Source organism: Glossina fuscipes, unplaced genomic scaffold, assembly GCF_014805625.2.
Source record: "Glossina fuscipes isolate IAEA_lab_2018 unplaced genomic scaffold, Yale_Gfus_2 2, whole genome shotgun sequence".
Classification (NCBI taxonomy): Eukaryota; Metazoa; Arthropoda; class Insecta; order Diptera; family Glossinidae; genus Glossina; species Glossina fuscipes.
Window position 1 is genome coordinate 11,703,589 of NW_023998416.1, and position 17,303 is coordinate 11,720,891.

At 33.8% G+C, this 17,303-nt stretch overlaps 1 protein-coding gene across 2 annotated transcripts in view; it reads left to right on the forward strand.

Annotated features, from left to right (window-relative positions):
• The window catches only part of LOC119633893 (class E basic helix-loop-helix protein 22), a 42,813-nt gene extending 27,169 nt beyond the window's left edge, over positions 1 to 15,644 (forward strand). The window contains exons 1-4 of one of the 2 annotated variants that reach the window (XM_038027704.1): positions 10,280 to 10,694; positions 14,536 to 14,998; positions 15,100 to 15,264; positions 15,332 to 15,643. In XM_038027704.1, the coding sequence (XP_037883632.1) occupies positions 14,541 to 14,998; positions 15,100 to 15,264; positions 15,332 to 15,461 (753 nt within the window). In that variant the 5' untranslated portion in view covers positions 10,280 to 10,694; positions 14,536 to 14,540 and the 3' untranslated portion in view covers positions 15,462 to 15,643. Of the gene's footprint in view, positions 1 to 10,279; positions 10,695 to 14,535; positions 14,999 to 15,099; positions 15,265 to 15,331 lie in introns of those variants that run through there. The other variant, XM_038027705.1, reaches the window with a different exon arrangement.
• The last annotated feature ends 1,659 nt before the right edge of the window (positions 15,645 to 17,303 follow it).

Consider the following 17,303-nt stretch of genomic DNA (forward strand, 5'->3'; position numbering starts at 1 on the left):
CGTTAAATAATAATTGAGATTTTGTGTGTGCTGCGATTGAATGCACAAATTTGATGAATTTCATATTGAAGTCTGCAATTAATTTATACGAGCTGCAGCGTGCGTCGCCTTTCATGTGTACATCACAATTTTGAAGAAGCCTTTTTTAGATTATTTATACCCTACGCCACCTGTGGTACAGAGTATTACATTAAATTTGCGCGCACATATGTAACATCAGCAAGGTCTTAAGATAAATACAATTTTACCAACTTATTGGGAACCATTTTCTGGATCGATTGAAGCTTGTCCGTCTGTCAATTGGACCGGAGTATTTTTGTGATTGCAGCCAATTTTTAAAAATTTTTTTTAATATTTCTTCCCTAAAAAGCAGCAAAAATCAAGATGCTAAGTCAATGTGGAGAATTTTAATCGTTTGTGACCGTTTTTTGCTATGTAGGGATTCTCTTAAAAACTAAACCTCTATAGAATAAAAGGGCATCATTTTTAGTATCTTATGATGAGAAGTACTCCGGAATAGTCATTTCATATAAAGATAAATGTAGTCAATTTTGGTCAGCCAAGCCTAGCTTTTGGACCCCAGCCGATGTAAGGGTTGTTATGAAAGCCAAACCTTTGTACGAGAAAAGAATACAAGTTTTAGTACAGTACAGTCTTTGCTTTTTATTATAATTTTTAATAAAAAGCAAAGTTGAGGCCACGGCCAACATGTAATCTGGAAGAACTTTCAAGCTTCCTTGTTTTCTTCACATGTTATCTCAATCTTTTTTACCCTTTACCGCTTCGGCTAAGAATTTCTTAATTTTTTATCTACGTGTATAGCATTCAGAAAGACTTGATGTGTGCCCATTCCTTGACATATATATATATCTATATATATGTATTCAAGTGATTCAAAACCGTTTCCCGAATCGATTTAACCAAGTTTGCATGTCTGTCTGTCTGTGCATCAGACTGTGGCAAAAGAACCGTAAAAACAAGTTCATAAGGTAGCGCGAGCACTAAAGCTTTTCTCTCAGTCGTGTTGTCTCTTCATATTTTCGTTTAACTTACACTTCCAGTACAGCCATTTTCGAGATATTTCCAGCAAATTTGGTACATTCCTATGTTTCGTTTCAAGTACGGAAGGTATCTAGCGACGACCACATTATATATACCGTTTTACTTCCAAATAAGTCATTAAATGAAGAAACATCGAAATTTTCAAAATTTTTTAACAAACATCGCTAAATAATAGTTTTACGCCAAGTCAAATTAATGGGAAAAAATTTTCTACCACTGACACCACTTCAGTTGCACGGCATTTCTGAAACAGCGTCCTATAAAAAAACGTTGCCATTTTTAATATTTGTCGACAACGAACGGTATATTTGCATACGTGGAAAATGTGGAAAATTTCAATGCAAGAAACCATGTAAACTTCCCACACAAACTTCCCCAATATAATCATTTTTAAGATAAAGATTAATACGAAGTAGTACTCAACAAAAATCTTGAGCACCACTTTCGAATCTCTTCCATTATAAATAGCCTACGGCAAGGAACGAGATATAATTTTTCATATTTTATGGCAATAATAAGTTGAGTTGTAATTCGTTCTGTGACAGAGAAGGCTAGATATACAAAATCTGAATCACGTTGGTTCCTTTATAGCATACACTCATTTTCCATTGCTTTCTTTTTTCATTGCTTTACAAAATTTCCAAAATATTTTAGATCCTTAATCCTGATTTGCAGCAGGCGAGGTGTCGTAGGCAATTTAATGATCAGCCTGGCCCTATTGTAACTCTTTAACATGTGTTGGGTAAGCTATGCTCTTACATTCGTTAAAAGCTATAAGAATTTCCTGCTAATAAGCAACCTTGCATAGTAAATTCCTCTTTATATGAAATAGAAGGACTAAATGATAAAGAAAGGATCATCTTTAGCGAAAGGTCGATATTCATTGCGTATTGTAAGTTGGACTTATTACAATTGTTTTTTATCTATGGCCATGAGCCAAGACGTATATGCATAACTTCAGCTTTCTGCAATACTGCTTGTGCCAGCAAAAATTGCATTAACATACCCATAGTTACGGGGACCCATAATCGAAGCGACAAGCGGGCCTGACGCGATCAGCTCAAAAAATCAATAAATCAAAACAGTGGTAATTTTAGATTTTTTAAATCCGATTTTTACTAATAACTAATATACTAAATAACCACATATTTCACGAAAGCACTTCAACTTTCATAACCGAAGCCAGAGCTATCCTTCACGCTGCCAACCTTGCCCATAAAAACAAACTCAAAACCGTCATTGTTACTGACAGTTTGTCTGTATTACTAGCTACCCGGAACCCTTCGACTTCGAGATGGAGCACCATCAACAAATTAAGGAATATAATTACTACACCCGGCGGAAAAATTAAAATGTTATGGGTACCAAGTCACATCGGTTTACTGGGAAATGAGCAGGCTGATCGAGCGGCAAAGTATGCTGCTTCTGCTCCTCTAATTATGGATGATGTCATGGAAAAGTTGGATCTTCAAAGATACATTGGAAGAAAAGTTAAAGAGAAAATTGCAGAAGGAAATTTACAATACCATCATCAACACTACTCTTGCATTAACCCTCAATTAACTCCACCTCTATATCCAACAAATGTTGAGAAAACCAAGATCCAAACATTTTCGAGAATTCGCCTTGGTCATACAATTGCAACTCACCAATGGATCCTGAAGAAGTCTTCTCCCCCAATCTGCTGTTGTGGACAAACTCTTACTATAAAGCACATTCTCTGCGACTGCCCCAACTTTTCCTTGGCTAGAAGTATTGCATTTGGAACGATTAACCCTTTGAATATTCTACAATCAACTTCAGAACAGAATATCAATTCAATATTTTACTTTTTTAATACTACTAAGCTTATTATCTAATATCCTTTTTTTTTAAATTAGAGCCGATAGCCTGTGTTGCTAGTGCTCAATGTCTTTTTTTTTTAGTCTAAGAATTCAATTCATTAGTCTAAAATTAAAATAATAATAATAATAATAAATAATTTTGTTTTTTTTTTTTTAATTTAAAATCATATTTTCCCAAATCAAAATAAACGCAATATTTTCAGACAATTTTTTATAAAAGTGTGTTCATATATTCTTTTTTTATTCTTGTCTGTAAGCTTTTATATAAAGAAATTATTGGAAAAAATTTTAATAAATTATTTATTCTTGTTTTATGCACAGAATTTCAGAAAAGATATGAAAAAAAATTGTTATGACATTCTTATGTATATGTAGTAAGCAAGTGTGGCCAATCACAACTCATGTGCAAGGAGTTCCAAAACCCTTTAAAACAATACTTTAGCTCATCTATGTGATGTGGATGAATAAAAGGATATCGTAAATGGTTTCAGTGTGTGCACTCTACACTATAATATCATCGAACCCTTAAGACTCATTCCTGAGAAGATCGGAAAATCTCAAAAGGAGTTATATTAATACAACCTAGTCTTCACAAAATCGCTTTCATCGTTGGCTTTATGGCGAGCTGATGTGTCCTCCTTTAAAGCACTTATCGGCGAGATGCCAACTATCTATATCTGTTAAAAGCGATCAGTTAATATATTCTAAAAATCTCTTCCCACCACAGAATTCTACAACACGTTCCACTGCCTGCGGGAACACTCTCGTGAGTTCCAGGTTTTGTATAGAACAGTGACATTTTCGATTAATGAGATCAGAGTAGTGTGTGCGCCAGTTCTCGTTATCGAACAAATTCCATATCGAATTTGTATTTTAGATTGACGGTACTCGATAGCGTATGAGTGTTGGCTCGGTATTGAATGTAAAATGCCATATTTTAGTTGGAAAGCAAAATAGCGAACAAATTTCCTGATCTTAAAAGGGAAAATTAAGCCAAATATCGTTGCAAAGGCACATATGTGATAGCATAAATGAATATACAAAGATTACTTAATCTCAGAAATTCCAAAATTATTGAAAAACTAGGGAAAATCTACTAACTAACTAACAGTTTTCGCTACTCTTGCCTCTCGATGTCATAGACGAAACAGTTTCTGAGAGCGCCAAACCCTACAAATATACTGTTTAAAAAGTATTCTGGAAATGTGGTTTTTGCAATGCATAGGCAAGCAAATGTAATAGGGAAATTTATAAACATTGAGCTAACTATTAAGAAAACTGAATTTGTCTGTTTCAATAAACGCTAATATATTTAATTCAATTTGTTATACTTTGCTTTAAATTCTTTTCATAGATTGCACTTTTTTCACCAATTTTTTGTTCGAATTTTATATTTGGTTTCTTTACTTATCTACTTTTCATCCTCTTCTTTGCAATCGTATCGTATCTATTTGGTCAGTGCTTGCTCGATAACAAGAACCGTAAACCGGCTTCCAAGTTAACTTGTCGCCGCTGAATTCAAATTTTGAAAAAAATCAAAGGCAAAGGGTCAAAAATTATCTTTACAAAGGTAGCACACCTCTGAATGCATTTTATTCTTACTGTTTACGTGCGACGAGCATATTCCTCGGCTCAAATGCCGATCAAGGCGTTGAAAGTTCGCTTAGATTATCAAATCAAATCTGAAATTCTTATTTATTGTTCTTATTACCATTGTTTGTACCCCGCATTAGCTGTTTCGTACTGATATAATTGTGAAATTCGCCTCAATTCATTTATTTGACGATACAACGGAAATTGGTGCTACGTTGGTCTAGGCAATTCGACGGAATATATATTACAAAACGATTATATTTGAGCTTGGTAACACCTAAGCTGGCTCTGCTTTATGGTTATCCTCTCTTCCTTGCCACATGGAAACAATTAAATTTTCACCGAAACAATTCTTGCTGGAAGCCATAAGTATTTTAGGCTGGAAGTCAATTTTCTCATCCAAACCGTAAAAAAAGGAATTTTTACTTACATCCTCATCTCTCCTAAAGAAATTTGGGTTGGTCCCAAGTATTTCCTTTATCGTAGAGGTTAAAAGCAATTTGTTTGACTCATAATTGTTATGAAGCGATATAAACTTCAGTGTTCCAATCTGTCTCGCTAGGAACTTTCTTTTATATGAAATAGTGGTCCTGTTACGAAGTAATCAACCCTCGACATCTATACGATACTCATAATTCAATCTCTTTCCCGGGCCATACCATTATATCTTTCCTTATTACTACGCGTAATCGATGTCACATTTAAACTAAAACTTATAATCTTTAAATATCGTGCGTTATGACCCGACAATATAGTAAATAATGTTGTCACGATTACTTGCCAACGAATCGCATGTTTACGTTCGTTTAGTGGCACACTCTCAATTTGATGTGTATCGGCTATAAACGTGCTCCTGTGTGCCAGATGCGCGCAAGATTTTTCCCCCTTTTTCTCCCATATTTCTTATTTATGTACAGATTTTCTAGTTGTAAGGTTGGTTCCTTTGTTGTTAATCTTTAATTGTCAGCCGTAATTTAAGACTTCGCTTCAAAGCGCTGCTTTATTTAATTGACTCTATTTTCCAGTCATGTCCTCTATATGTTTAAGCAAATAAATAAATGAAAATTCCCACGATTGGTAGAAATGGCAAAGTTATTTCTAATCCAATAACCTGCTATACTATTAGATATTAGCTTATATTACTCTCGCAGTACAGTTTGTGTGGTATGAGCTTTAAGACATATGTGGTATTGTGTTACACTTACATAACTCGTTACGCTTACCGTATTGTTTTGTTTCTGTTTTCTTTTAAGTACGCAAGATGTACCTTAAAAGAGAACAAATACATATAAACAATCAAGTGGTGTTACCAGATTCATCGTAAACATCGTAAGTATATTTTTCTCGCCTATTATGCTACACTCGTCGTTCTTCTGGCCCTCTAGGACAGTCGTTGTCACACAAGCTGAGATAGAAATGTGAAATTAAGCTCATGTACGAACGATAACCGCATGTTCACCCATTAAGATAGTCACGAAAACTTTACTATTATTCATAGCAGAGTCCAGATCAGAATATTATATTCCTCTTTGGTTTTTTTTTTTCCGAGAAAAGGGCCGCTTCAGTGTACCTCTAAGCATTCCCAACTTGGGATATGAATGCAAATGCAAATTTAAGACTTTTCGGACACTAAATAATGGTTAAATAGAATACAAATGTGTTTTTTTCATACCCACTACTGAAAGATTAAGGCATATTCATTCTCTCTGAACGTTTGCAACACCCAGAAGGTGACGCTCTATACTATTTGTATATCTTTGATTAGCATCATATTCTAACTCTGTTTCTTCGTCTGTTCGTCTTTCTGCTTGTCCCTCTGAGTGATGTCCGTAGCAAATGATCTCCTGTTCATATTTGGCAGATATATTGGAAGTTCTTGCACAACGTTTGGTATTAGATATGAGCGAAAAAGAACACGGCCGCAATATAAATTAAACTGAGAACACCTCTCCGTTCAAAAATTGAAAATTCAGTTTTTTTTTTCTCAGTACTTATGAGTTACTTCGTCCTTGTCATAACAAAGTCCAAAAATACTCTACCGATGGTCGTGCAGCACCTGTATAAGAAAAGAGAAAATCGACGTAGGTAGGTAGTAAAAGATTCGGTTATAGCTGGATGTGATTTTCTTGCTTGTTTCAAAGATATATAGAGCATATTTTAGAAAAAAAATTTTAAAGGAAACAAAAGAGAGAGGTAAACTAATATGCATAGAATTTGCTGGCATGTGTGCAGTTAGTGGCATTGTTCCAAAAGGAAACATTCATATATATGTACATATTACAATAGTAAAAATATTATGATGTGCTCAAGTAATACATGAAAAATCTAAAAACCAGAATAACATCAAAAAAAAAAAAAAAAAACGAAAAAAAAAAAAAAACTAGTAACAATCATAACACTGGAGACTATCAGACAAGGAGCAGGAACTGGATGGCAATCATAACAGTCGGAGTTACGGAGAATTTCGACAGCAGGCAATTTGCCAGGCAGGCAGTGCGAGTAACACCGCGCAACCCTTATAAATCACACACTTTTGAAATAGTGAATGAAATAGCGGTCGAATAGTGTGAAAACTTGCTGCTGCTATCGTTGTTATATTCAATGCGTCTGCAATATCAAAAGGCATCGGTAACGCCGTCGTAAAACGATTAGATTCAGTTACAATAGAAAAGCGACTCTGAATTGTGCAAAATAAATGAAAAAAAAATACAATTTTTTTTTTTTTCATTTTATTTTTTTTTTTTCTTCAACGAAATGAATATTAAACATAAATTTCCTTTTAAGGTACACACTGAGCGTACATAAATGAAAATAGAAAAAGAGAAAATCAAACTTTCAGAATACATTGGTAAAAATGAAATTCCACTTGAATGACTCGTAAATGTAACTATAGAGAGAGAGAAAAAAAAGTTTCAAAAATATAATTACTGGGGTAAGGGTGACACGTTTTATTATGATAGGGAACTTTTATGGATACACTTTATGATTGTTGTTAAATTATACGTGAATATATGTGTGACGATGTGCTATTATACATACGCACACATACGTTCAATTTGCAATACTATGTAATCAGTTATAATCATTTATGACATGAATACAATAGATATCAACGAAAGCAATGAAGAAAATGTGTCAGGGTGCGATAACAGATAAAATACATTTCTCCTTTCCTACTACCTATAGTTTGGTGGTTAATAAATTTACGATTCTTTTATACAGAATATATATTCAAAACTGAATTAACCGTACTAACGCGACGTAAGTGTAAGAAACAGTATTAGTTGGTGAAATCATGATTTAATATTTCGTTTTATAGCTTCTCCCAAGAGATTAATACGTTTCTAACCTCTGCTCTAAAGTCACAAGCAAATAGTCATTTATCTAGTGGTGAAGAGGTAATTGCTTCTTACGTTCATCCTGCAGCTAAGTGAATCACGATAATTTTTCGATCAATTAAAAAGCATTTTATGAATTTAAGAAAGAGACAATGGCGTTTTGTTGTTTTTATACCAATCCTATATAGTATAAGTTGAACTTGAATTATATACCCCATACATAACGTGCAGTCTTGCCTTTCAAACCTAATTAATTTTACTAACTTTACTTACTAACGTTCTATTCTTGCCTTCCACGAAACTAATCGGTTCTATTATCAAATCGGTTCTTTTATGCTTACGTTTCCATTATCTAAATGTCCAAAGGTATAAATTGTCTTATTTTATTCTCTATGACAGATCAATAAAACCTATAAGCTAGACCTAAATGGAAATTGATATTTTCGCCATTTTTACATACCCATCAATGAGAAAATAAAACAAAAGAAAAGGTTCTCACAAATACTCCAATGCATTATTGACGTCGGAGATGATAAAAATCCTAATAAAAATTAATTGCCTGCATTAAGAGCAGCCGTAAATATCGATTACCAAAATATGATAAATAATACATATAAGAAATGAAACGAATGAAAACATTATAGTGGGCCATGGCCCATCATTAAGAATCCTACACCATCGCACAATTAGTCAAATAAGGCGTTATATGGGAAATAATCAAAAATATGCTCTAATCTGAAGCATTTTTAATAATATTCATCCTTGAGCTAAAACCCTTTTATTTATCAAATTTCATTGAGATTCTTCAAAAAATGCATTCTGTAGATTGAACGCAAGAAAACAATACCGGCAGACGGACAGAGAAGCTTAAATCGATTCTGACTCGACCGGGTGCTATATACATGCGCACAAATCTAATGCACCCTTATACCACAAGTGATTAAGGATATGTATTAGAAATATAACTTTAGGCCCCACATCGATAGATTTCAAAAATAAATGTTGCTAGCTTTTAGTTGCAAAATATGAAATTTCACTTTGAGAATACTATTTCCATTGTTGTTTAGTTGTTGTTTCCGAACCCTGGTTTTATGCTGCTTGTTTTTTCTTCCCTGCATAATATTATATATTCATAAACGAACAAACAGTAAGAGAAAACCATAAACGAATAAAAATCCGAACCACAATTCTCTAAAGCAGAGAGTTCCAAACTTTTCCATTTCATAGTCGATGAGTGAAAGCCTTGCACATAGCTAGCATTGTAAATGAGGATTTAAACGATTTTTAATAAAAATTTGCTAAATAGAATTTTGCATAAAGTCTTGTTGAAAAATTGTCAAATGTTATTTCGAACAAGTTTTCTTTCAATGAATGAGATGGAGAAACCATACTTGGAAAAGGAAGGTTTTATGGAACCTCTCGCATAGCCATCGTCTTAGGAAAACCTATAAAAATTGCAAAATTTTTGCCAGTGTCAATCGATCGATTGGTAGAAATTTTTCTCTGAACCAACATTTAAATGAATGAGATACAAGGCGTCGTAAACTTTTGAAGCATAGGTCATAGTATTTCCAACTTTCAAGCTTTTTAATGATTGGCAATTTCAAGTGTCTTTTGAGCCATGCAGCGTCTACGATCCAAGTTTTTATGTATATGCATGAAAGTTCCACTTTGGCAGCTTGAAAGTGTGAGACAGAAGAGAAGATTTAACGGCGACACAAGGCTTTTTCATTGATAGGAAAATTTTTACATTACAGAACAGCCCAACAGGTTAAACAGATTTAAAATTTTGATTTAAATATATAACAGTATTATCTGGTCTCTATTGCGCATCACTAGATCTTATTTGGTGGATACAAAAAAAAACTATTTGCAAAAAATTGCTTTAGAAAAAGATTTCCACTATGTTCTCTTAAATATTTTCTATTAATTATGAAAAGTATTTACCTTGCGATGGCATTGTGGTACACCGTTTGAGAACTCTTGCATTACGCACACTCACACAAATGTACTTGTACTTGCACTCATACATAAATAAACACAATTCATACTCACTCACATACAATTATAATACACACTCCATTATGTGCTCCATTCCAACAATAACTTGCACAACATTGAAAACTTTTTCCTGCTTTTGTATGATCTTATTTGTGTCCAAGTACATGTATATATGTATATATGTATATATGTATGTATGTATGCTTGTATATATATATATATATATATGTATGTATTGAAATTGTGAAAATCAGGATTCAGGATACCGCAAAATCGTGGTTGTGTGCTGGTGGTGGATTTTTGGTATTTGCAATCGTGTTTGTGTAGTCATGTCTGCTATAAGCGCTATTATGTGAAATAGTTGTGATGCTGCCGTTGCTATTGTTACTGGGCTGCTAATGTTGTTGCGTCTTCCTAAAGTTTACAACGTTTTTATTGTTGTTTGCACTATTTTGCAACAAATAATATTAAGTGCGATTAAACAAATCAACTTTCCATTTAATGGTTTTGGTTACTTTTTTGGATTTCGAGTCATACAAAAACGTTAATAACATGTATTAAAGCTACCGGTATTATTATATTAGTTGATGGCTTATATATATATATATATATATATATAAGCTGTAAAAATGGACGTGTTTGTAAATCGTAATGAATGTGCATATTAAACTGTGTGCAGTTTATTATAAATAATAAACAGCAAAATAATAAAAATCATAAAAATCATAAACACTATTAAGCTGATATCTATGTTATGAGTTAAGCTCGTGGCCCGTAATACCTTTAAAGGCCTTTTTCTATTAATTACTAAATAAGTGTTACAGTTGACTAACCTATACTACGCTAAATACAAGAGGTGCTTAAAATATATAATAAAATCTGGTGATTTACTTAAACAACAGTTTCCTTATCAGTATATATTTAATATTACAGTCAATTTTTAACATACTTATATACATATACATATATATAAATGTTTTTTGTATACCCTGACGTCATCTGTATGGCATAAAAAGCAACTTGCAATATTCTGATGACTACAGGTAATGTTGCTTTATAGCACTAGATGGCCGCACTAAATAATGACATATGTCAGAATTTGGGGTTGTTTCGTGTACGTATTAACTGCAACTTTGCATATTTTAAGGGTTGTCCTTCTTAAACTTTTGTTTACTGGTCGGCGATGCTTTGGTCCGTTATTGCTATGAATCTGCAAAAACAATTAATTTTGTTAAAGCAAAATATTATTGTTAACACTGCAATGTTACAAGTTATCGCTTCATCTTAAAAGAAAAAAAAAATTATGTTTTTCTTCCATTTATCCACTTAAAAAATAAATGCATTGGTATAAAACTTTTATCATATTCGTATTGAGTTCGGTTATAGCTCGTATGTGTAATTGAAAATTACTCCGTTGTGGCAAATTTTCTTTATCTTAATTCGAAATTCGTTTGAAACAGTATATAGCTTATTCCCCGATTTTATCTTAAACCGAGAAATTATTAAAACGCGTTCACTTCGTTTATAAAATTGTATAAAACCGTAACTTGTATTAAGTTCTAAATCGCTCTTATGAACTAAAGCATATCTAAGTATGTCACTTAAATACATAAATCCTAATGAACCAAACGGTTCTATCGTTCACCAAATTAGTGAAGCTTTCTAGAGAATAGCGGGGTGTTCCTCTAAACTTTTTCCTGCCCGTAACTAGATCGTTTGTCTTCCAGTCTAATGTCTCAGTTCTGCAGTCCTATCGTTCTCAAATAGTTCCTGCATTAAACGATCCAAGGCGTAGACTATATAAATTTCCACTTTTATTCTGCAAATGAAAAAAATCAATCAAGTCCACCTAATATTATAGGGTATGAAAATTTAGTTCTTTTCCTTTTTTTGGGATAACGGTGATGCTTGTAAAAGAGTCGGCTACAGCCGAATGTAATTTTCTTACTTGTTTGTGTTATATTTACTACACAGGTACACTTCTTTGAAAATAGCGTCTCGGGCTTTTCCGCTTGGTAGCTTGTTCCTATAGGCAGTAGCGCGCTTGACGCATACGTCTCTTTTTTTTCTATATACCGTCTCGATTAGCATTTTTTCTTAAAATATAAAAGTATATAGCGACTGAGATTGATTTTTTCTTTCTGCTTCTCGTTGTCATAACGAAATTGTTTTCGTAAACATGGAGAGGGTCATTCTAAACTCATATGTGACTTTCAGGTTCATTTTGTTTCCATAAAGACATCACTGTTTGGCTTGGGAATACAGATGGACGCAGAAAAATTAAAATTTTCTCGATTATTTGCATTACTGTGCGTAAACACATACAACTAAACTTTCTTCTGACACCGACTTGATGCAGGATGCAAATGCACTCGTTGTGTGAAGCCATTCTTCCGGCTACCGATTAACGGAGAGATTAACGAATATTCCCGACAGATGAAGCATGGAAAGGAATTAACAAAAACACACCGGGAAATCCATTAAGACTTAAAGGCTTAACAGGAATACCAATAAAAAAGTTTTATAAGCGATGCATTTGCTCAGGCCGAGTTAATTGTGATGTTCGAGGAAAGACAGAAAGGAAGAGTCGAAGAGTTATTAAAAAAAGTTTCCCGTGTATGATTATTAACTGTAAATAAGTTGCTATAACTTCGTAAATAATGCTTATGGTATTGTAAATTTACAAAGCACAGTTACAAGTTACAAGCCTAGCCGTGAAATGTTTGCAACACTGCTTCAAACGAAGAAAGATATTTTATGTTACAAAACATACACATACAAGGTAATCAGTTGATTGAATCAGGTAGAGGTTATTTAACAAGATACGTCACAAAGAGTTTTTGCAATTATGTATTATTATAATTCATAGTGTAGAAGCCCAATAAGCGCATGTCTTTACATAAACAATTTTTGAAAATTAATCACGTTTTATGAAAAGGTAATAATTCACTTAATAATTCAAAAAGAAGCAGAATACAATTTTGTGCCTTTTACAGACGGCGAACTCAAGCACTTGGAAATAATCATCAACGATTCATTCGCCTGCGATTCTATGCCTACTTAACCATTTTCCCATATTCTTCGAAAAATAATTCGCCCGTCGAGATTTTCTCCGCCTTTAGCTGCCCCTCGGTTTATTCAATTAGCTGCCGTTCAATTTATATATATTCGTATATATGATTCGTTTTCATTATCTATTTTGTATGGCATCCATGTGGTAAGCCATTCATCTCTTCGTTTATCCGTTTGTATATTTATCCGAGTTTCTGTCTTTTAATATTATTGTCCTCTTATACCATGTATATCCCCAATCATGCTTCAATTTATCTCTACATCTGTTACCTTGAGTTGTGCACTTGATAACATCATCTCCTCCGACATGTCCATCTGCGGACGTCAACTTTCACGGTGTTTCAACTGCGTAATATGTTTTCTACAAATATAAAAAAAAATGTTCAAAGGTGTAGAGTGCAGTTTGATTATATTTCTTCTAAGACAGCTATATGACATTGATAGACTTGGCTAACTTGGTATGTGGTTAAGAGGTAATGCTAGCCAAAGAGCTCGTTAGCCCTTTATGCATCACAACAGGTGATTTATTGACAGAAAACGTAACAACAATATGTAATGATTAAAAAAATGTTAATCAAAAATGGAAATGAAACTTAACTTATTTAGTACGTCTTCCATTCTTTACATGGAAAGCGCTAAAGTCCGCTGGATGAATGAGTTTCCAAAAATAAATACAAAGTTCGATGATTTTTACACGTGGAGAAACCGGTTGTTCCGTCACTTGTTTACAAAAATTAAGACACGTCCTATTTACAATGACAAACAAGTAAAATAGATACAGTCGGAGAAAGCCGACCATTAAGTATATTATACCATTTTGCCTAATACTTTTATTCATTTATCTTAGTGAGAAGATACCAAAAATTTCAACTTCTTTCTATGCAAAGATATGCTTTTCGTGGAGAGACCTTCGACGCAAAACTTTAACTGACAAGATCGTAGTTTACCACACAATTACTATTTTTGTAGCGATCTGATTACTCCTCTCCTACTCCTCTCTAAAATGCTAAATATTAGACTTTGTTGTTGTGCAGTCTGCACCATAGAAACTAAAAATTATATTCTTTTCGTATATAAAGAGCTAGGCGAACCCTTACATGCAAGGGTGTTTAGAAAATTGGCTCATCCCATCCGGAGTTTTCCCGTCAGTGGAATATGCCGAATACTCTGCTCTTTTTATGGAAAAACTTGCAAATTTTTTCCAAGAAAAAACTTTTTCACAATTGGTCCTTTTATGAGGAAAGATCGCGGAAATGGAATACAATTCATTTTTAATTGGGCTGGTTCTTGGGACAAAATACGCCAGTGCACCAAACACACACTCGCTTAAATCGATTAAGAAAATGATTCTGAAATGATTAGTATAGCAGAGAGGGGGTCTGTTTCAAGTCACCTTCCTTTCCGTTGCATACATCCCCACAAACTATATGCATCTTTATCGCATATAGCGCAGAGTTTAATTATAATAGATTAAAATTATGACCTATTACTTGGCACTTTTGTATTTTATTATTGCAATTATCGGTGAGTGTGTGCTGCAATTCAATTTCATTTTCGTTTAGGAAAAGCGTTTCTCTTAAAATTAAAAAAAACTTGTAATAATAAAATTTTTTTTTTATTTGCAGTTGACATGGATCACTCAAATTTGCCGTTTGGTTTTGCTTTACCGGGTCATCCGCCCATACCACCCACAGCTAATATGTTGGCAGGCGGTCATCCTACGCCAACTCCAAGTCCTCCACAAAGTGTTCCGGGACGTCGAACACCTTTAGGCTCGGTAGGATTAGGTGGTTTTTATGCACAAGGCTTGGGAATGCTGCAACAGGGTTTGCCACCTGGTGATGAAAATAAGCCAGAAACGGCTTTATTAGATAAGCCGGGTGCGGGGAATCTAATGTTACCTCCCAATCTAAGCAATAGCTTGGATGGCAGCGGAGGCAATATCGGTCATAGTGCAGGTCCCCCAACGCTTGGAATTGGTAGAGGAGAAACAAATCCTCAAACGCTTGGAACTGTTAGAGGAGAAGCGGGAGGTGGTAAACAGAAAAATCGTCAAGGGAAAACTGTACGTTTGAATATAAATGCCAGGTAAAGAAGGAAAGTCAGTCTATTAGGAAAGAAAATGAAGAGAAGACGAGAAATTTCTTTATTTTATTTCTATCATTTTTTTTTTTGCTTAAATTGTTCAGAGAACGTAGACGAATGCACGATTTAAACGATGCCTTAGATGAATTGCGTAATGTTATACCGTATGCTCATTCACCATCCGTAAGGAAATTATCTAAAATAGCAACATTACTGTTAGCAAAAAACTACATACTTATGCAACAGAACGCGATCGAAGAACTAAGAAGGTTAGTGACTTCTCCTTAAATGAATGACAGAGAGGCGAAAATAATTGATGAAAATTTGTTACTTTAGACTTTTAGCTTATATACAAAGCACTACGGGAGCAGCTCCATTGGACTTGGCTTCATTTCCAGCGGCCGCCAAATTGCAAGCTTTACTCCAAGGAGCTGCCAATGAACAAGCTCAACCGGGAAATAGTTAAAGATGTTCTTTTTCTCTTTAGAAAATTCTTGCGTGCGAAAGTTTCTCAACTTTTAAGTCAAGAAGACTAAAGAGTAAATTGAGAAAATGAAAGCACCTACGTACCTAGGTACATAAATATGTATTTCTTGTGAATTATTAATCGTTTGCCAAAAATCTAGATAAGTCAACGTCGAAACTAGTCATGAAAGTACATTTTGCATATATTTGTAAGTTATTTTAACAGTTTTAAATGTAAGTGATAATTATTTTAAATATTTATACATGTATTCCCTTTTTTTTAAAAAAAAATCTTACAATTAAGTTGATTGTATTCATAGTTATTGTAATTTAAAACCTTAGAAGTCTAATTACTTATCGAAGCAATAAATATTTCAACAAAACGCATATTACAATCGTTAAAAGTATTTTAGATTTGTCTTGAAACGAATTTTCTTGCCTACCCAGCATCTAATGCAGTTGCTTGCTAACTATGCTGAATGAACCGAATTTCGAATTTATGCTTAACTTTACATGTATTTGATATATTTTTCAAAACCCATTTTCCTAGAAATCTATTTTCCTATCCGATGCAGACTTGTGACAGACTTTAAAGCTAAGTTTTAATTTTTATCTCTACTTTTGCAGCCTAATGACTGCGAGTTAGCTTGCGATGTCGCTTCGTGGTATTGCTTTTAGAAAATTATATAAGGTTTCTCATAGGGCTGCGTTATGATGTCTGCTATTTATTGGAAGATATTCTGTATCTACTCCCTTATTAGTATCATTAACTTTGAATTATTACTGAGTATAGAGTAAGATTTCTTTGCAGATTGGTTCCATACTTAGGATCGATTTCAATATAACTTTTTTGTTGTTTTGTTTTGTTTTTTTTTTTTTCTTAATGACCAATCGCTCAGGGGATGTCTCTTATCCTCCTTATAACTCGTTCGAAGTCTAGAAAGAAAAAGATGTGAATAATGGGAAAGTTTATCTGGGGCAATCTTATTTCTCCAACGTTAACATCCATGACGAGACCAAGTTATTAAGTTTGGCCAGAGAGGCCATAGATAGCCACAGATTATCCGCTTGTAAGGTGTGTTAAGAATCATAACAACCCTCTTAGCTTAGGTTAAAGCTTTGTCTATATCCTGCTTGGACGTTGCCACGACCGTAACGTATTCTTCAAAATCATAACTACGACTTTGAGAAAGCACGGTAAAGATTGTAGCATTAATGCGATCGCCATTCAAAGTATTTTCTGCTTTGAAGTTACTTATAGTGAATCCGTGGCAGGCTTTCTCTACAGCTGTTTTTCCTTTCGAACTCAACTACCAGGCATTATTTTCAATACAATTTTAAATCATTTCTCTCCGAAACAATGTTACAGTTATTTATCATTCTCTTGTAAATAATGCGTAATACGTAAATAGAAAATTGAATGAATACTTTTTAGCTAAAAAAACCGAAATATAATTTTTTTGCCAAAGTGTTATGCTTTTAACGACTGAACACTCAACATAAATTAAACTCTACCGCACTGAGATTTGGACTCCAGAATAGTGACTTACTAGTCGCTTCGTTCTTATTTACTCAGCGACTCTTAAGGACAACTACTCTGAATAGGGGGATAGAGGGATGCAAACATGCATCTTTGCCCATTTGCACGAGAAAGCGGGATTTAAGAATGTTAGAAACTAACTTTGCTTTCTGTCGCACAACGGTTTAGGTGTGCGTTCATAATACAACTTTGAAATGACCAGAAATATATGTCATCCAAGTGGTCATATAGTACTTACATACACATATGTCTGTTTGATATACAAATGTCTGGTTAGTATGCATGTACTTGTAACAAAGACGG